Genomic DNA, 21,228 nt, shown 5'->3' on the forward strand with positions numbered 1-21,228 from the left:
GTTCAGCAAATGAAAATAAAATAAACAATAAAAGCAAAGGTGAATCAAATAGACCAATACGGCAAGGCTAGGATGGTCCATTTGATAAAGTAAATCCGTTGGGCATCTTTCTTTGCCTTTAGACAACAATTCTGATGGCAAAAGAACCAAACGGGACAGGCAAAAAAAAAAAAGAGAGAGAAAGTAAGAGTTTAAATCACCATTTGAACACGCAGGCGATCAGAATAGCATTTGCCAAGAGCAATCTAAGCCTAAAAGTTGTGCAGCACTACACAAAGGCATGGTCTTAACAAGGGGCTCTGATCCTTTTGTGTTTTTTTTTTCATTTTGCAGCAAAACCTTTCTCATTTTGAATGATAAAAATCTTCAGTAGAAGTGCCAGTAAAATAACGCACACAAAAATAGCTTTTAAAAGTTGCTGCACTTGCTGAGGTAGCAAAGTTTATTTGACAAATGAAAAACAAGAAAAGATCCAATAGAAATAAAATCATGACATAAACCGAAGCATGTATCATGGCAAAACTTTTAGTAGTGACAAGAACGCAACACATTTCCCCCCTGTTTGCATTACAGCCAGCATGACTTTTAAACAAATGTATTTAAATAGGAAATACAAGACTCATCTGGGATGTAAAATCACCATGGCAACTAAGAAAACCGAGGTTTGAAAAAAAACCTGAACTAACTAAATGAATGAAAGCGGTGTAAAAGTAATAAGAAGATCAGGTTCCATGCTGGAGTCCAAATGTCTCTGAGCTCAGGGTGAAAGTATAATCGCTGTATCCATGAGCCTTTCTTTTATTCATCTGAAATTTTCTTGGCTGGTTTTCAACTATGATATAAAGATTATTAAGCGTTGACCCTTTATAGAAGTCTGTTTCCTTGATTCTTCATATCAGTCAATGAATTTAACCTTTAAACCCTTGCTGACACAGTCTTTAACCTTATATTCAAAAATGAATTCAAACGCATCCTGGCCTGCTGGGTCGCTCTTTGCAAACTTATTCTCTACATGAAAACATTCAGAACTGACAAAAGCTTATTTTCAATTCAGGTAGAGAAGCCAAGTATTCAAAGGTACCACACTTGGAGAGGGGGTGGTTTAGAGAAATTGCACAAGACATCTTTTATTTGATTGACTAGTACAGCCATAAAAAAAGTACAGAGTTTTAAATATTTCACTGTGTAAACATCATATATCGCTAGAAGCTTGCACAACGTGGCACAGAATATATGTGACACTGTCAGAGTGAGGTAGTTGGAACCAAGCTGGAGGGAAAGGAACGGGGGGGGGGGGGGGGGGGGGGGATGTTAAGGCATTTAAAATGGTAAGCCTGAGCTGAGGGAATTGCTTGGAAACATGGTGTGAAGATTCATCTCAAAGTGCACTGCTCTCTGTTTGTACTTGGTGACATCAGCCTGAAGTGAATAAGGCAGCCTCACAGGGAGTTAACACACCAGAGAAAGTTTATTGCTTCAGGCAACTGCAGGTACATGGAGGGCTGTGAAGGATGTGACGAATGAAAGTCTGCAGTAATCAGTGGAAATGCAATGAGAGGGTGAAAGTGAGTGGATAATGTAATTTTGCAGCAATAAAATTAGATATATAATCAGCTGCTGACTCAAGGCAAATGAGTAAAGGTTTATTACGGCTGTGTTAATAAAAGTAAACCTGATTTCAGCAAGGGCGTTAAAGAAGAAAGCAGGCGGGGATGTAAATGGAAAGAATCTGTGCTGCTTTGTAGCAGTGAAGCACGTCACAGTCATTTACACAAGTCTGCGAGAGATCAAGGGCACGGAGAGCATTTCTTTCCACGCGTGCAGCTGTGCAGTAGTGAGATGCTTTATTTGTTTAAAATCTACACATTCTAGTTACTGTGAGAGAGTGTGACAAACCCAGTGACCTTCAGTCAAATGAAGCGACATGCCCAGAGGTGGAGTGTGATGTAAAGTTTGATACTTTTTTCAAAAGAGCAGTGGAGGTGTGTGTGTATGTGGTGGTGGTGGTATATAATCTACCATTCTTAAAACAGCTATTTTTTCATCTATAATATGTAGGCATTAACGTTATGAAACTTGTAGACCTCAGGCTTAAATAACATCCAAGTTTTCATATTGTGTTATTATTTTCGACAGATCCCATGACTTTCTGACTTTACTACACTGCCGTTGGCTCTGGACGTAAACCTAGTGATTCCTCCTGAAAACAGTGGAACACATAAAAGGAATGGTTTCAGGAAAATACGCTTTCTGTGAGAAATTTGCATTTGACAATCAATCTTACTCTCATAGCTTCATTAAATAAAAAGCCAGCAGTCAGTTAACTTAACCTGGCACAGATTGGAAAAAAAAAAGTTTCATGTTGTGCTTTGCTGGATTATTTCTGGCTCTGAGCAGTTGTCAGACCGCCAGAAGAGACTCTATTAGTACTAGAAGTAATGTTTTACTTCTCTCTACCCTTCTCTTAATCCCTGACAAACCTGTATGTTGGCATTGAAAGGTTTTAGAGCTGTCTAAAACTGATAGATTTAGGCAGATAAGTCTGATGACTGGTTAGGGTTAGGTTCAAATAACTCCCCAAAATTGGTTTGGGTAGACACCTCAGAATAAAATGTAATGTAAAACACACCTCTGGGCAGCATTAGCTTTTAGGGAAATACTATTGTATATATTTTTACTTCTTTGTTCTTTCGAAATGCACTTTAAGTAGTTTGCAGTCCAGTAAAAACAAGTGCAAAGTGCAGGCTTTCCTTATTTTCTTATTTGCTTACTTCCTGAAACCAATTTTCATATGCTTGAGATCATTTGGAGTAAAATTATTTTTTATTTATTTAGTATATGTGTAGCATTCATTTCATTGTTTAGTAAAGTTTGTTTTATGATCAATTTGACATTGATTGAGAGGTTAAAGATCAAGTGTGACTTGATGTTTTTAATCTTTATACAGTACTTTCTATATGTTGACAATACACACCACGCTTGTATAAAGTTGCTGCTTTTTGACCAATTAATCATGAAGTTGACCTTGAAAACTTTATTATAAACTTTAATGGCTTGTTAACATGACCCAAATCTACAGCCTAACGTTTTCTTAGAATTCATTTAAAGCGTTTCAAGCTAATGTGAAAGACAGAATGACACGCACACAAGCAAAATAACCTCCTTGGCGAGAGGTGACAATTTGAATAACAAGTGAAGAAAACCAAAGTGGGTGCTAAAGAAAACGGACATGTTTTTATTTTGTACTTCTTTTTTGTATGAATAAAATAAAGATGATGTAAAGTGTTTAGGATTAAACTTTAAGGCTACCTGTTTGACTTTTTCCAGTGTATGTGTTAAGCTAACATGCTGATATTGACTAAAAATAAAGTGTAACATCAGTCTTCAGTTCAGTATTAATTTGCCAAACAATGAAAAAGGATATGTCTTAAAACTTTCATGCTTTGAAGTTTTCAAAAAAAAAGTATTAGTAAATTCCAGCTGGCAAATTTTCACCAGTTATTTAGCTTCAGTTATCTACCAACTGATCCCATGCTCCATTCACATGTGTGAACTGACCTCAAAAACATTTCTCAGCTTATTCAAATCACCTCAGAAGACTTTGCCCTCACTGTTCAATCCCTCAGTGACCCTGGAATCCTCTTTATCTGCTAGAGCAAGAAACATAACCATAACCCCCCTTTTATTAAAATAGAGCACTGAGCTGAAAGTCAATAACTGTGAAAATGAAATACTCTCCATCAAAGGCAGAGACCAGAACATGAAGACTCATAGATGTGATGCCATCAAATGTAAAATCTGGAGCTGTTTCATTTTTTTATTCACTGAGAGGTATTATTAGTTATGAAGCAGAAATTTCACAGAAAATCCCTCTGGATTTCTTCTTGGTTGCTTTAAACAGCTTTTCTTATTCATCCTGTCTGGTGCACTTTGGGATATTGAATGCTGATGATAAAAGAGGTTTTCTTACACTTAGGTTTGTTATAATGTTGTTTTATTAAATAATTGAGCTGGTAGGCTCCTATATTTGTACAATAAGTGTTTATAAAGCCCTTTTCAGACATGGACTATGTATCATCACTGGCTGTACGTGTTGTTGAGAGTAAAGGCATTTTGCCATTCAGATGGGTTTCACGTTATAAATGCTCTTCTTTTGACCATGTAGAGATCGGCTGCGGCCCTGCATGAAGAAATGCTGCCCCATCATTCATTTGGAACAGAAGGCATTCTGGGTACACAGTGGGAGTCTAGCGTTGGTCAGCAAAAAAGTTTCCCTACTATCCTTTGGTAAGGTGCTGTGGTTCTAAAGTGAAAGCTCTATGTGTGCTAATTCCAAAAATACATGATATAATGTAACAGTGGATGCAGAAAGAAAATTGATGAGTATTGTTATGTTATTAATTTATACAACCATCAAATTGTGAGATATGCTACTTGTCTGAATTTTCTAGCTTTGTTAGCTAGTATGACAGATAAAATACCTCCAAAAGATTAACTCGTGCATTGAGCTGGTTTATTTCAATGGCCTTATAAAATAGCTTATCAGTTGTATAGTAGGGGAATTTCAGTGTAGCATCATTTTAATCATATTTAATGGAGATATTTGATTTAATGTTACAGGTAGTCAAAGAAAATGTGGTTCGGTAGCTTGGCACAGATTTGCATATATATGTGACGCACTACTGCAGTTTAAGAATGCAGCTTGCTAACCAAGTTTGCTAGCATGAGCTGATAAGCTAGAATTCTACTCTCTGGAGAGCTAAACCAACACTGGTCATTTCTGGCTTCAAAATAGCAAGAAGAATGCTGCCAAAATGCCAACACCAAGGCTTTAAAATCCACAAAACAGTACGCCTGTCTTTTATATACAGCCTGTGATGTGGACACATCTTCCCTGCTTCAGTGTTGCCACATTGGGCTTTTCCACATGATACTGGGCTATCTTAGCTTAACTAAGCAGGTAAAGAATGTGTTATAAAATGAGCCACTCTTGTACTCCTATGTGTTTCTAAGCTACTAAAAGTCTGACAGTATTTCAAATCGAAAGGGACAAGTGGCCGACTTGTAAGGAGAGCTAGAGGGAGGACTGTGAGGCAAAGGGTGTACGCCAACGTTCTATAAACAAAGGGTAGTTACTGGAGCCTGGTCCACTAATCATGATGATCAACAGTTGCAGCAGTGGCGGTGACACACTGCCCCACCCACACATAACCTAGAGTAATGACTGGTAAATAAGAAAAACTGATTCTTGAAACAGAAGGTGCAACAAAAAGAAACCAACTAAACCACAGAGGAAGGCGTTGAAATGTGACGCTCACTATTGTCTAAATTAATCACTTCATATTTAAGTTAAAACAACTGATATTTTTAATATTGAAGCATTACTAGAATCAGGTGGGTTTGGGTTTGACTTTTAGTTTGCAGTCAGGCTGGGACTTGGATATCACTATATTTTTTTTAAAGTTGGGGTAACATTGATGAATGATTACTGATATCGTTAATGATCACTGGTTTCACTAGTTAGCAGTTCCTGGTTTCAAAGAACGGCTATGCCTTTTGCTATAAAATCCAGAAATCAGTGGGTGATGATAGATCTAACAGGAACTGTAAGGAGTTAATTTGTATTTGATCAGCATGGCAGCTTACCAGACACATCGCTGTGATGCTATAGCTTTGGGACATGGAGGGGAAAGAATACCTTTGTTTATACAAAAATATTCTACAACAAGTGGTAAGGTTGAAGATTTTTAGGTTATTAAATTTAGGTTACACATGTTAGTCTCCTTGTGACAGCATTTTACAGCATTATGTCACCTCTTGGCTAACTAAAAGCTGACAATGTGATGCAATATTGATCCAGGACCAACATGATGCAGGAACGACACCAACAGAGGGATATCAGATCGTGTGCAATCAAACACACATTATTTTATGTTGTGAAAAATGATGGCTGGATGGATGTTTTGTTGACTAGACAATGTTGCTGTAAATTAGGATTACTTATTTAAATTTGACACAATCAGGCATTTAGTTTTATAAAGTGTCCCATGAATGAAGACTTTTCTTGTTCTGCAACACAAGGGGGGAGATTTTTCCATCCTACATGAAAAGATTACCCATTCACTCAGTCTGGCAGTGTGCCACATTGCAAGTATATTATTATTTTTATGTAAAAATGACATTGAAACAGTGGTTGCAGCACTTCTGAGAGTTAACTCCAACTAAGAGGCTTGGTTTAACTCAGCAAGTTCACAGCTCAGCAGATACCTTTCTCAACTATATAATACAAAGGAGTTCAAAAACTGCAGAATTTTGATTTCTAAAATTGTGGCAGAGGTAAGCTGGAGAGAAAAAACTATTTCCACAGAACACAAACTGAAAACACTTTACTGTAACTACACCCTGCAAAGTTGATGACTTCTCAGAACTGAAGATTAGGGGGGGGGTGCACTTCCCCCCCCTTTACTGTTTGCCACCCCATCTCGTTCTCCCTCCCTCTCTCTCCCTAAACCCCCCTGGAGTCTGTGAAGTGTGAACAGACGCTTTGCTGTCTCAGCTTGGCAATCTTTGATCAACGCAGGGTTGCCAGCCTTCAGTCGGACAAGGTCAGAGGAGCGAGATGACAGTCTGTGTGTTGTCAAAAGCAGGGAGGCGCCACCTGTTTGAGAATAAATTCTGCTCACTCTCCCATCTACCTGCACCCTTAATGCCAAAGAGCTTCAAACTGAGTGGAGTCAACAGCTTGTTTTATAGAAGTAGGCCTCTTCATTGATATGTCCATTAGACGTGTCCCCAGGTATCCTTGTCAAACTCGCTGCCTTTGACAATAACCAACCTTGGGCTCTATGCAAATGTGTGTTGCGCCGTGAGTTACTGACTCTCAAACAGCAGACGGGATCACTTCTAAGCCTGCCTGTGCATTGGTCTGTGTCAGTGCAGCAGATAAATGCCTGTACAGTTTGTTTTCCTGCTCCGATAGCGAGAATGAAATCAACAGGCAAGCTGTGTCGCTGTGTAGTCTTTTTCAGGCAGTCTTAAACCCAATCCTCTTTGCTTCCCTCCAGGGTGGAATTTGAATGACCTGATCAATTTCTAATCAGGAAAGACCTGCAGCCTTTCTCTCGTTGTAATGGAGTTTCCCACAGATCTTCTATATGGCAGGCTTGCTCTGAAATTGTTAAGAGCAAAGGGTAGGTTGCATGTTTTCTAGGGTTCATTTTTCTGATGTCTTTTTTGACCTGCATTGCAATGAATGCATTTTATCACCAGTGTGAATCTGCTGTTACCTAAATATAGAGGTATTTGTGGAATCCTAAACACCACTGCACATCACAATGAAGCCCGGGCCCTGGATAAAGGCAGAGGTGGCCTTTTCATGTTGGAAATGAAACCCCAGGAGGTCTGCCTGCTTTGTGCGTCAAGAAAAGCCACGTTCCAAAAAATACTTAATGATATTCTGGAAATTTTATCAGCAGTGTGTTTCTGAATAACTCTATAGGCTCCGTAGTAGGTTGAACGTGGTTTTTACTATTGCTTCCCAACTATTTTTAGCAGACACCCCTCATGGAGCAGTTTGAGTACGCTTTCACTGACACTACATGTCATGCTGTAAATGTATTTGAATTTTAACACAGGGCTTGTCATATTATATCACAGTTTCTCTAAATAATTACCGTGGTCAAATTCTTCTTTGTGTTTGCTTTTTAGGGGTTTTTTGGTCTTGATTTTGCTGGGATTTGTGGATTATCCAGTGTGTATTCTGGGTATTGGCCCAAAGCAGGGGTAGGCAACTCCAGGCCTTGAGTGCCGGTGTCCTGCAGGTTTTAGATATCATCCTGTGGTTATCTAAAACTGGCCTCTGGAGAACTTCAAGCCATGTTGGGGAGGTAATTTAGCCATTTGAATCAGCTGTGTTGGAGGACAAGGACACATCTAAAACCTGCAGGACACCAGCACTCAAGGCCTGGAGTTCGAGACCCCTGGCCTAGAGGCCTGTGGACAGTGGGAAGCCCTTCTGATCCTTCTGGAAAAAAAAAAAAAGACTTTCAGATTTTTATTCTGTTCAACCACTAGTTTTGAAACCATACATTATACAGCCATGCAAAACAGAACATTTCACGGGATTCTAAGCAGTCCTGTGAAAAACCAAATACACTCTATGATTTAGTAGTTTGTAAAACAACCTTCAGCAGCACTAAGTTAATCATTTTCCGCATGACTTTATTAGTCTTTCAAATTGTTGTGGAATTTTGTCCCACTCTTTTTTGCGTTACTTCAGTTCTTTGAGATGTTTGTTATGTAGGGCTTTCTAATGGTCCTGATCAGGTTTGCTTGGATTAACACCTGGATTCTGTTTTCAGCCATTCTGTTGTAGATTTGCTCCTGTCCTTGGGATCATTGTCTTATTGCACGAGGCAATTTTGGCCAAGCTTTAGCTGCCAGACAGATAACCTCACATTTGACTCTAGAATACTTTGATATTCGGAGGTGTTCTTGGTCAACTCCGTGACAGCAAGTTGCCCACTTCTTGTGGGCATGAAATAAGCAAGTTAATCCAGACGTTAGCTGCTGCAACCATCACAGTGGACTCATGACCTGAAAGTGTGGTCAGAGCTAAAGGAAGAGGCCAAACTAGCTGGAGAAGCAAATAACCACTAATGTTGTAACAATGATGTAATGATGTGCTGATCTGCTGTCTCCTTAAAAGTGAAGTTTCACCATAAATCTACCCTCCGAAGGGAATATTCTTATTTTGCCTAGACGAATGAATGTGAATGTGTCTAATTATAAAAGAAAAAGAAGATTTAACACCAAATCCAATTAGCTAGGGCCAACCGAACACTTGTCCCCATGCATCTGTACCTTGATGCCTTTTTGACATCAAAATGGGATTGTTGAGATGAGTAAATATCACCAAAGTGGTATCTGTCAGCTTATCCCAACTAACTAGCTATGCTCTGGTCTCAAAGACGGTATATAAATGATGGCAGTTGCCCCTGATTTTAGGTTGTGCATTTTGAAGTCTAAGAATTATTTTTAATCCTGCTTTAACCCTTGATGTTGCCACTCGCATGGTAGTATCCGGTAGTGCATGGTAGTACCGACAAGCAGGTCTTGCTGTTGGTAACCCACCTTTGGAAGTAGCAGGGTAGTTGTTTTTTATCTAAATGTTTCCCCGATGCTAACTAGCAGACTCCAGGTTTTCCTGTCTCGTGTTTCTCGTGTTTTACCAGCTGACTGGCCAACCGGCCAGGTTGCTAGGTAGCTAGCTAGTTCATTGTTGATATTCCTAATTAATGTGGCTGATGGCAAGTGCAAAACTGCAATACTAATGTCTGCAAAGAAACATGGATGAAAACAGCAGCGTGACTGTTCGTACTGGAGTTTTACAACCAAAAAGTAGTTATTCTCCAGTTAGTCAATGATTTCTATGTTCAGTCTGTCTTTTTATGTATGCCACAGGGGAGTGGGGGGATGAAAAAGGGGATTACGGTTGCTTCCTGTTTCATTCCAGAAAAGCTGATATGATTTTGCTGAAGACATTTATGGTTTTTGATGATGGTCTTTTTTAAGAGCTAAAAGACTTTGATGCATCCTGTGTAATTTGGCAACAACAGAACAATAAAGAAAACATTTTTCACAGTCTTGCAAATTGTACTGCAGTACAGTCTCCTCTTGGAACTGTTAGTGCTGTGAAATTACAAGAAGCCAGCTTTGAAGAATGTGTGTTGTGATGTGTACTGAGCCACCAGCTTTCTGGCAATGTGTTTGATTTGATTTGATATACCTTTATTAGTCCCACAAGGGGAAATTTCATAAGGCTGCCGACCTATTGCACGCAATGGCGGCGCCATCTTACCCTCTGACCATACGTACATTACACAAAACATCACATGGGGAAGACAGGTCAGAGAGGTATAACAATGGAAAAATGCACCACATGAGGAAAGAGAAAAAAATAACTCCCCCCAGACTGAGCTCCAATAGGGAGATCAGTTTGAGAACAGAAAAAAACACCTCTGCACATAGCACATGAAAAAAACTCTTAATGCACCAAAGAAACACATGACAAGCAACAGGGATGGGTAAAGGTGAGAGACAGCCGATTGAGACAGTACATCCGGGCCTGCAGCCTGTGCGCTGGTCTCCTTGATCCACCGTCAGCATCGGAAGGGAATAAGATTTATAAGATGTATGTGTGTGCGTGTCCAGAGTTCGGCAGAGACAGTGTCCTTCACCCTGCTAGGCTAAGTAAACAGTCTTCCAGCCAATCCAGGTGGCCTTGCATGGAATGGGAAGAACAGACTAAACACAGTCGTTATCAGGGTGTGTTTGTTCGGCTCCAGCCTTGAGACCGCAGGTGGTTAGGATTTGGGTTAGTATTAGGTTTGCCTGTAAACCTATGTATGGAATTCTCCTATTTGACACACAAATGGATATCCTATGATATCCATTTGTGTAAGGCCAGAATGGTGGAAAAAAACCTTGATTTTAAGGGTAACATGTTGTAATCTGTGATTCTAGGCTTTCTTAGCATAAAATGCAATCTAACCCTACGCTTAAGTGGTTTGTCAGTGAGCTGGGGGAATTCAAGAAGTCGATGTTACACAATGTCCTTTTATTTGCCTTCTAGGTGGATTATTAAACAATGGATGACACAACAGTCACTGACCTCAAAGAGTCAACATCAGAGCAGTCAGTAAATCGGATTTACACTCATAAACCTGGGACCACCAGGCTGGAAGAACCACACAGCAGATTTATCTTCCTTTGATTTGAAAGGAATCTGCAAAGAAGTCACATTGATGGATTTAATTAAGGACGTTTTTGACTGAAACCCCGAGTTGTCTGAAAAATAATCGCAAGTCATTTTGACGCCGTGTTTTGACACATCTGAGTCACCTGTACCATGTGGTCAATGGGCTTGCTCTTTTCTCATACCTTTTGGACTCTAGATTTATCGTGATGCTGCTTTTTTCTGTTGCGCTCTCGGAGTTTCCCACAAGCGGAATTTGACTATCGACAACATGCCTCTGCTCAAAGTCAGGAAAATCAGGACTTTTGCTCTCCTTTTTTGTGTGATTACATTTACAACTTTCCTGTTCAGCTATACCTTCCGGGACCCTTCACTCTACTTCTTTAAGTACGCATTTCGCCTGTCGGACAACTTCTTCTCCAAAGGGCTGTGTGCCTGTCGTCAGTGCATAGCAGAGCTGGAGGATGACCCGTGGTTCGCCGAACGCTTTAATCAGTCCATCCACCCTCTGATGACCAGAGAGAACAGTGCCCTCTCGGATGAAACCTTTAAGTGGTGGCAGGTAAGATTCAGGGGATGTGTGTGGGGGGAATTTGCAATGCTGTTTCTACACAAGATTGGTAATAAAAAAGCACATTCAGCATTCGAGAGAAGGTGAGGTGCTGAAAAGGAAAGATCATGAATAAAGAACAGAGTTTACACACTGCTGTAATGCTCCCACGACACATTTGTGTTTGCCACATTGATTGTTTCAAATCCAACAAGTCCTTACCAGGATCAAGTTGTGAAGCAAACTCCCACGCACAATTTGTTCATATTTAACAAGCAAGATGGAGAATATGGAAATTCTCTCCCAGAGAATCTGTAGATAACGAGAGACATTTTCCATACATGACTTGAAAGTGTAAAAGATGCTTTAACTGTTCACTCACTGGAATCTGTCTCCATCACACTTTAGGCCAGGGTTGTCAAACTCCATTGTAGGCCTTAGTGTTGGGCCACTTAAGTGAGCCGATGTTGTACCGAGGATGGTGTCCCCGACAAAATTTGTTTCCCCTGCGTCGGGAGCGTTCGCTGAGCAGGGAGGCGGATCCAGTTTACTCCGCCTCCATTACAGTCAAGTAGACGTGAATGTAGTGATGTTTTAGTTTTGTAAAAAAGTGAAAAATGAGTGTTGTTGCATTGCATTGTTGAGCGTTACAACAGAAAATCATACATTTATTGTTCTCACGTGGTATTCAATGGGATTATTTCAACAAACCAAGGACATTTTGCCTGATAATTATTTGTATCCTCCTGTAACTTTACTGTTTAAAGAGCTAAAACTTCCAAAGTTTCAGGAGTAATAAGTCATTATAAGAAGTGTTTGGGAACTAAAAATCAAGAATGTGAGATCCTGTTTGTTTGTGATTTGGAGAGCCCAACACATGCTCCCGACGCAGGGGAATCAAATTTTGATTCCCCTGCAGGACACCGGGACCAGTGAAGTCAGTGTAAAGAAGGTTAAATATACATGTAGATATCTTATTATAAGGAAAAGAAGTTAAATTTTTAACAGTACATGTCAGTTTTTCTACATGATAAAGAAATGTTGCTGAGGTAAATGAAAGGAAATTTGCCAACATGACTCTTTGGACTTAAATTGCAAAGTTCTGGTAGCTCATTGCTCTCACTGTCCGGTAAATATGAAACAGTTTCTGCTAATTCACAGAAAGTCCCTTGTTTCTTATTTTTTTAGCCATACCCATTTAAAAAAAAACAATTTTTATAGTCAGTAGTTAAAAAAATAGCAGAATTGTTTATCGTTAATGTAAATACTTTGGTGTGGTATTAAAGGTTATAACTTAATTATCAGTAAATGTTGTAAAACATATTAAAAAATATTTCACATTTTCCAAACCCATCCAGTGGGTCAGATTTGAGCTCAAACCGGGCCGTTTCTGGCCACCGGGCCTTATGTTTAACACCCCTGCTGTAGGCAATTAAACAGTCATAAAACTAGTTTAGCAGTAAACTTTTACAAGAGCTTTCAGAAAGCTTTACTTTAGTGACTTTGTTGCTAGAAAGTTAACAAAAACATCGGTAACACTGTATGTCTGTTTCCTTGTAATAACAAACCACAAGGAACGCAACTATCTCACATGGCTCTGTTCCCAAATCACAAACATTTGAAGTTCACTAACTTGACTAATATTTCACCAAAATTATAACATTTTCATCACTGCAAGTGACAAAAAGTGTGAGGTGCAGGACCTCATTTCTTTCAGAAAAGGTTTGGCTAATGCTTCGTGACAACTTTCCTCTGAATGGGCTGCCCTACTCTAAACAGCAGAACATGTTTTACTATTTTTTGTAAATCCTTTTCTACTGACATCATATGGAGATAAGAATTGAAAAAATCAACCTCATTTGAAATCTTGGCCACACTTAAGATGAGCATCCAACGCTGTAACATATATGCGTGAGAGGAAATGAGACAAAGCATAAAAGTCTCTGTTTAATCTTACTATTACTGTAACAGTGAAAACTCAGTGCATCCCAGTCTTTTCAAGTCACTGAAGTCTCCATCTGGCAACTGTCTAGTGTCAGACTAAACATAATGTATTTGTTTTGACATGAGCACCATGACTTGACATGGCAGTCAGCAGAGGAATTGTTATCTCTGCCTCTTCCAAGATGGATTTTGTCACCTGTGTGATTTGTTATGGTTCAAAAATATTGGGGATGGACACCAGAGGAAAAACCCACAATAACAATACTGGTCCGGTCGGGTTGAGTCAAACGATGATTTAATGATCACACACGTGGGAGATGGACACTGTATGCAGACAGTCTCAGATCTCATCTCAAAAAACACATCACCATAGTTTTATGAAATCAGGGTATTAGAACGCCCCCTCATGCGTAGTGACAGGTGTAATACAATCAATGTTGACAATTTTATTTAACACAAAGAATAACATTGTCTCCTTCCCGAGGGCAGACGCTGACTGCCCCCGTCTCCTGGAACCGTCTGTACCCTGCTAAGACACAACATGGCAGCTACAAGGACTCTTTCATTTGTTAAGACCATCAGTGTGTATTGCTCTAAATCAAGTATATAATATTAAATGAATATTGCTGGATCAGCTACTTCTACTTAAAACATATTAAAACATGACTAAGCACAAAATCACCAAGAATAACATCTTATAAGTGCTGTGTAAGCGCGTGCGGCCTTCCAAGCTCAAAGCCTTTGCCCTCCATAGATCAGCCAGACTCGCGCTGGCTGTAGCTTTTAACCTTTAATTACCTTGAGCACAACTCTAGAATAAGCAACAAACTGCAATGTGTATGGAATGATCATGGTTACATCTGCAATGGAAAATCATGTTATTATTCTGGTACCTGTAAGAAAAGATCAAACTAAAGTTATCACCATCACTGTAATGCAAAGAATAATGTAAGATCAAAAACTTCAATTTATGCTTAATGCAAAGCTGGTTATATACTTCTAATGAACTAATAATGCCATATTAAAATATTAAATGATAATGAGAAAAACATCCCCTCCTTATTCTACAGATTGCTGGGCATCACTGACTAAATGGCCCCCTGAGAGTAGAAGCCCTTGGATGCAGAGTGACAGGAAATCCACTTTTTTTTTTACTGTTATTTACTGAGATTTCCCCCATATCAACCTCCATTTTCTCTCCACCGGAAAAAAAGCTTAATGGATGTCACGCCCCCTACATTTGGCCTGTCGCGTGTGGGGAACATAAAACGCAGCAAACATAAAAAGGAATCCACGGTCGCTGGATACCATGGCGCTTAGTGTTTTATGGATCCCTTGCCCCATCTACATAAGTACTTATGTACCAGCCCAATATATAGTTTACTTTCTCTATATGTCATCATTAAACTGCAGCTCTCTAAATCAGAAAGAGCTATTCACAGAAATGATCCTACCTTTGTGTGGAAGGCATCCAGTATTCCCACATTCACCTCACACCATGTCCAATTAGAGGCAGGAATAGGCAAATTACTGCAAGGTTGCCTCCTGTCACTATTCATTCCAGAAAGTGCTTCTCACAGGAAGCTTGATGAGGCAAGCATCACATATCAACGGTTGCCCGGCCAGATGGTGTGGCCTGCTCTGCTCCAAGGCAAGGGCATGACCATAAGGTGCATCTGAGCACTTTTCTCCAAGGAGCTGTCACAATTTACATGTTACACAGCTAAATGTAATTCCTGCATCAATTGCTGCATATTCTAAACTTGCCTGCTGTCCACCTAAAACCTTATTGCCCAGTTGTTTAAATATGATAGAAAAGGCTGAATGAAAATTTTGAACCACATGTATCCAAAGCCATGCTTTAAAATTAGATTGATGTAGAATGTCCTGTATCCATTCAGCAGACAGCACACGCACATTCCTGCGCTTATTTGCTGACTCTCCGAGTTCAAAGCTGCCAGAAGAAAGCAGGGCCAAAAGAGCCCCCGCAGACGGAGCTAAGCCGCCCCTCAGGTTCTTTCAGAAATGTGCTCGGTGTCTTGAGCTCCACTGCCCTTGTTCAATCACTTCTACTTAAAGTGGCCCTGGAGCTGTGTGTCTGTCTCTGAGGCCTGCATGTGCTCTGTCACCAGTGGTTGCAGTCAGAGAGGCAGCCGGCCAACTTCAACGAAGTGGTGGAGGAGCTGTTCCAAGTCATCCCCGATGAGGTGCTTTACATGGATGCCGGTCCCGAGCGCTGCAGGACTTGCGCCGTCGTGGGGAACTCCGGGAACCTGAAGGGGTCCCATTACGGTGGCCTCATCGACTCTAGTGATTTCATCATAAGGTCAGTAAACACGTCAATCAGAGGTTTGATTTTGAAGCTCTCACTTCTATTTACTCTGCACTGTGAAAATTGAATTGTGGATCTGTTGCTTCACTCTGCTTGGGCAGAGTGAATTTAAGAGTTGAATTTAATTTTTCAAGCTTCACAAGTCAGTTCATGTTATGAAAGCATCACACGAGGGCAAGGTAGCTGCCAGTGCAGCCTGTCGTTAGACATCAGAATTACAAAAAAACAAGAAGAAAGAAAAGCAAGCGGCAACCTCTGAGCTGAAAACTGCCACACAAATGTCAAAAATTGCAGTTCCCCTAATGGGCACATGAGGATGATTCCAAAAGCAAGACTTCCATGTAAAATTCCCAACCAAACAACATTAAAAAGTATAATTACAGCCTGGTACAATAGCAGCTTTACCCTCTGTGGAGGCCCAGCATCACAGCCCACCATGGTTGAACTGAGCTGGATGTCTCTACCCTGGAATTATCTGACTAATAATATGGCCTACTGCCTACTGGCTCCACTCCTGACTAAAAACACTGGGTATCTGGGACAGGTCGATATGTGCGACTGATACAGTTCTTTCTTGCTCTGCCTTTAAGTGTGCCATGCTTTATCTTGGAGTAAGAGAGCTAACATACCACGGAGGAAGGTCATTTTGAAGGTTCAGTAGCTTGGAGGTTTTTCATACCTGCGATACCAAAAGCTTTTCTTCTCATTTTTACGGTAGTTTTTGATTTATTTGCAAACTGTGGTTAAGTATTCCGACGTAACTGAAGAGCTCAGATGATGACGCTTCTAGCTCTCTCTTTCACTCCCTTTCATTATGTTCAAGGAAATATTTGCTTTTATTGCACTCGTGGTTAGAGAACATTTGATTAATATTGACTAGATTAATATTATTTTGCTCCATCTGTCTTTTGTCAGCACCACTCCATATATGATATGTGGTGTGTGAGGAGGTGTGCTTACAGGCAGTGCAGGGAAAGTAAAGATGAGCACAGCTTTAAACAGCCGCAGTAGATGCAGTAGCTTACTAACTACAGACTAGTGTAAATTTGAAAAATGAATAACTTGCTTACATTTCTTTTGGATTTATTTAGGTTCTGTTGCCATTTACTATTTTACTGAGATCACCACTTATATTTTAGAACGATAAAATGTGTTGTCTTATATATGAAATGATACAGATATTTGGTGCTTTAAAAATCTTTCAGCTGTCAAAAACATAAACAGACATTCTAAATATTTTTATGTGAAATTATTTGTATTTTTATTGTTTTTTTTTTAGTTAAGAATAGAAATATGGGGGTGCAGAATAAAGGTATTTTATTGTCACAAGAAGTTGTGGAGTACTTGTTTACGTTCTCCCTGACTCTGCTAGGATCAGGGCCCTGTTTCAGGAAGCCAGTTTAGAAAACTCAGAGTGAAAAACGATACGCAGGGTTGAGTAACCCCGAACTGTCCAACTCGGAATATTCGGTTTCAGAAAGGCTGATAACAAGTAGTTCAGTCAACGCGGAGTTGCTTTAACCCCAAGTGAAGCGCGCGGACGAGGATACATAAAGCCCTGATCAGTGGAGCACAGATTAAGTGAGTCACCATGGAGACGGAGGGAAAGAAGGCGCGGTCAATGTAATTTTACAGCGCTTGAGGCCGAAATTCTGATGGCAGCATATGCCGATAACATGCAAATTCCGCGGAAAAAAGTAACACAGCGACAGCTGCAAAAGAAAGTGAGCATGCATGGCAAAACATAGCCGACAGAGTCAATGCGTGAGTGTTAATTTAAACATTGATCTAGGGATTTCCACCCATTTAACACGTTATTTTATTATATTTTATTTTATTTTTTATTTCATACATTTTATTTTGTGACGTGATGTGAGCGCAGGTGCAACCCAACAGGCCCCAAACGTTCCTGGCAGCAAGTAAAAATGAAATATAAAAATATAGTCCAAACAGGTAAGGTGTAATTGTATTATGAGCCATAGTGCTTGGTCTGTTTGTCCGATGTAAATCAATTGCAGTTAGAGGCTACATTAATTTTCTGTCTGTAAGCACTTATTGAAATTATCTGAGCACATTACAAGTACATATTTGCTTACTCTGTATGCTCAAATGTGACCCGTTATAGCCAACAGAAAAAAAGCGGAGGCCTGAAAAACAGGTGGGGGTCCTCCACCACCACCACTCACAGAGGCTGAGCAGTTGGCCCTCAGCCAAAACAGTGGGCGCCCTGTGGCCGAAGGCATCTCTGTGGGGACATCCTCTGAGTCAATAACCCCGCAAGACACAAGTGCCTACATAGGGGGTAAATTCAAAATAATACATGATGTGCATACATCCTTTCTTCACAGTCACCTTTGCAGTGCTACTCATTCATTTGATAAACTCTTTACCATAATGGATTATTTTGTAGTGAAGTTATTTTCCTACTGATTTTGCCTTCCCTCAGTCTTGGTTGTCTTTGAGAGCATAATGACAATGAAGTGTAAGGTGATTGGTATGTTTGTTAATTGCCATTTGGTCCCTTGTAAGTTATAAGTGACCTGTATAAACCTCATATTCTATCAGTTGATGGTGATGGTGTACTGCATCTGGTGCAGCCTCCTGTTGAGCCAGACCAACATGCAGTTGTGAGTAATACTCCACAGATTATATGAGTTTACAGTAGAACAGCAATGTTGTTTATTTCTTTACTACAGGAAAATAATGAAGAAACATTGACAGCTGTTACAGAGGAGGAAGCAACAGAGACACTTTATGAGGTTTACATCTTTTAATACTTTGTGTACAGGAAACACAGGCGACCAATAAAGCCAGTTGAACAAAAAATCTGTTTATTCTTCTTTCAACATGTTGAGGTGATGGGTCAAAAGAAATGATTGTGACATATTGTGTCTCTGACTGCTCTTCCATCTTGTATGTCCGTGGGAGGGTCAGGATGTTCATGGTTTGGATCACTGCTGTTTGGTTCAGAAGGACAGTGTTCTCCTCTAATTGTGGCAATGTTGTGAAGAATCACACATGCCACAATAATGTCACATGCCCTTTCTGGGGTGACCCTGAGTCTTTGCAGGCACTGGAACCGGGCCTTAAGCATTCCGATAGTCATTTCAACTCTGGCTCTTGTCCTGCAATTAGCCAGATTATATCGCTGCTGTGGGCCCGGTTCAGGGTCAGAGTAAGGGGTAAGCAAATAGGGTAAACATGGATACCCCCTATCACCAAGCAAGTAGCCAGTGAACTCTCCTAAGACAGAAGGATACACTTCAGTTCAAATGTCCCTGAAGCAATTGGTCTTTATATATTTTAAAGTATTTTCAACTCACCATGTCCAAATTTTGTGCTCAGTGTACATTCACGGAATATTTGTGAGTCATGGACAGAGCCTGGCCACTTGGCTTCCACATTTGTGATAATGTTGGCAGCATCACATATGATCTTCACAGTGCAGAGAACACAAATTAGCATCCATTACTATGATGAAATAATTTGTTAGTTTGAAATGCTACAGGGAACTATGTACCTGTACATTAATGCTGTGGAAAGACTTCCTGTTCACATAGTCTCCTTCATTTACTGAAGGAGCAATGATTGGAATGTGAGTGCCATCTGTACAGCCAATCACGCCTGGGAACCCTGAAAATAAATGTAAAATTTAAGTAGTAGTTCAAGTATCACCACATCATAAATTAAGTTTTGGTCATCCTGATACCTGCAATTTTGTGGCATCCCTCTTTGATGAATCTTGTGGGTCTATGACCGGGGAACACCACAAACGTGTACAGGAGACGTTTCAGTGCAACTGTAACATTCCTGACTGCCCGACAGACGGTAGCCTTGGAAACGTGCTCAGCGTCACCAATATTATACAGAAAGCTCCCGTTTGCAAAAAACCGAAGTGCAATACAAATAATATGTACAGAACTGAGAGCATGTCCGCGATGTGTCACATGCGTAATATATGGCCTGAGGATGTTATTCAAATAAATTATAGATTGTGCTGAGAAACGGTAACGTTCGCACAGACAATCATCAGGAAATGATAAAATGTCCAAACGCGCTCTAATCACTCTCTCCCGGCGGAGAGCTCTGCGGAGAATTTGGGCTTCACGATCTACTGGCTCTTCAAGGAAGGGACACGCCATGTCTGACACTTCCTACTGTCAGGTTTCCGACAAAGGGGCGGAGACAGTCAGGGTTAGTTGTAGTAAACCTGCTAGGGGGCAGGTTAGCTTCACGGAGTGTGTCGTCATAGTGACTCACTCAGGCTTCATCTGAACTCGCTTTGTGAAACCGAAAACCCAGAGTTTTCGTTAACTCAGGGTATACTTACTCAGTTTTTCCACTAAACCGGCTTCCTGAAACAGGGCCCAGTTCCTTGTTTGTGCGTTTCCAAACATGTGTGATGCCAAGTTGCAGAGTGCCCCCGGTGGACAAAATGTGTAATATCAGCCCAGATTACATGGTTGAAGGGTGTTTCTCCCTTCTCTTTTTTACTTTTTAAAATCCCATTTATCGCTTGTTATAATTGCAGACACCAATAGATCAGCAAGTAGCTAAATATCAAGGTCAATATATCAGACAGGGTTTAAATTTTGCACTCTAACAAGAAGGCTTCTGCTTTGAAGCCCACACTGTAGTTTCATCCATCATTTATAACCAGTCTATTAGTTGTAGAAGAAGAAAGTTTGCTGGCAGCTGGCATCAATAATAATGATTGCTAACTGAAGCTTAGCTACTTTGCCTTTCAAGTGGCTGGTTGTTGTTATGACTACCATAAAGAACATCAGGCATGCCTACATCCCAACACTGAAGCAACATGTATATTTCAATAATAAACTCTACTTCTTAGATATTTCATAAGTTCAAAATAATATTAAAATATTAACTATACTTATTTCCCTATATCGTATGAATATATTCTTTCCAGCTAATTACTGCTACGACAAACTCAAATAGAGCAGAAAGTCGTGCAGTAAAATGATTAGAAAACACTGTAGCCAAAATATGCTTCCCATTTAATTTAGAGATAATACTGAAAGAAGTCTGCTCAGGGCTGAGTGCACCATTGACTCTATGAGGTCTTGTTCTCAGTGTGTATTCTTGGAATGTGAGAATCTGGCATTCTTTAAACTCATCTCTATATTTAGAGATAGATCTATAGATATAGAGGTAGAATATTAAGGCAGTGAAAGATTTCTAATATTTAGGTCATCATTCCTGGTTATGCCCCTAAAATAATTTTTACTTTGCTGGTACAACAAATCAAAGTCGGCCCAGGAACCTGGTTAAATGTGCCAGATGTTTTATCATTTTTAATTTTGTCTTTGTTCTTTCATTTCATAATTTATTAACCTGGAGGCATCCTTGTCTTACTGTTATTGCCTCGTCAGATGTCTTTTCTTTCCCTGGATTTAAAAATGAACTGAGGGGTTTGCTGCTTTTAACAAAAGCAGCTCTTGCTTGTTCAGTCCAACCAGTATTTACCGCCACAGAAGATACAAAAGTACTGCAGTTAACTATCAAAATTTTCAGCTTAACAAAACTTTTACTATGCAAATTTCTATCGGTGTTCTGCTACTGGAAACCGAATTCCCCAGAGGAACCTACCCGATGGATTAATAATGATCTGTCTCTTAGGACTGCGCG

The 21,228-nt window shown here is 40.0% G+C and overlaps 1 protein-coding gene across 5 annotated transcripts in view; it reads left to right on the plus strand.

Moving 5' to 3' along the window:
• Nucleotides 1-21,228, plus strand: part of LOC146644282 (CMP-N-acetylneuraminate-beta-galactosamide-alpha-2,3-sialyltransferase 1-like) — a 101,981-nt gene that overhangs the window by 41,361 nt on the left and 39,392 nt on the right. For 3 of the 5 annotated variants that reach the window (XM_085396204.1, XM_085396206.1, XM_085396202.1), the window contains 2 exons: nt 10,634-11,318; nt 15,383-15,576. In XM_085396204.1, the coding sequence (XP_085252330.1) occupies nt 11,028-11,318; nt 15,383-15,576 (485 nt within the window). In that variant the 5' untranslated portion in view covers nt 10,634-11,027. Of the gene's footprint in view, nt 1-7,064; nt 7,191-10,633; nt 11,319-15,382; nt 15,577-21,228 lie in introns of those variants that run through there. The other 2 variants (XM_085396203.1, XM_085396207.1) reach the window with 2 other exon arrangements.

This window comes from Rhamphochromis longiceps, linkage group LG22 (assembly GCF_057381845.1).
Source record: "Rhamphochromis longiceps isolate RC_006_pf linkage group LG22, R_longiceps_female_GT1.1, whole genome shotgun sequence".
In the NCBI taxonomy this organism is placed as follows: Eukaryota; Metazoa; Chordata; class Actinopteri; order Cichliformes; family Cichlidae; genus Rhamphochromis; species Rhamphochromis longiceps.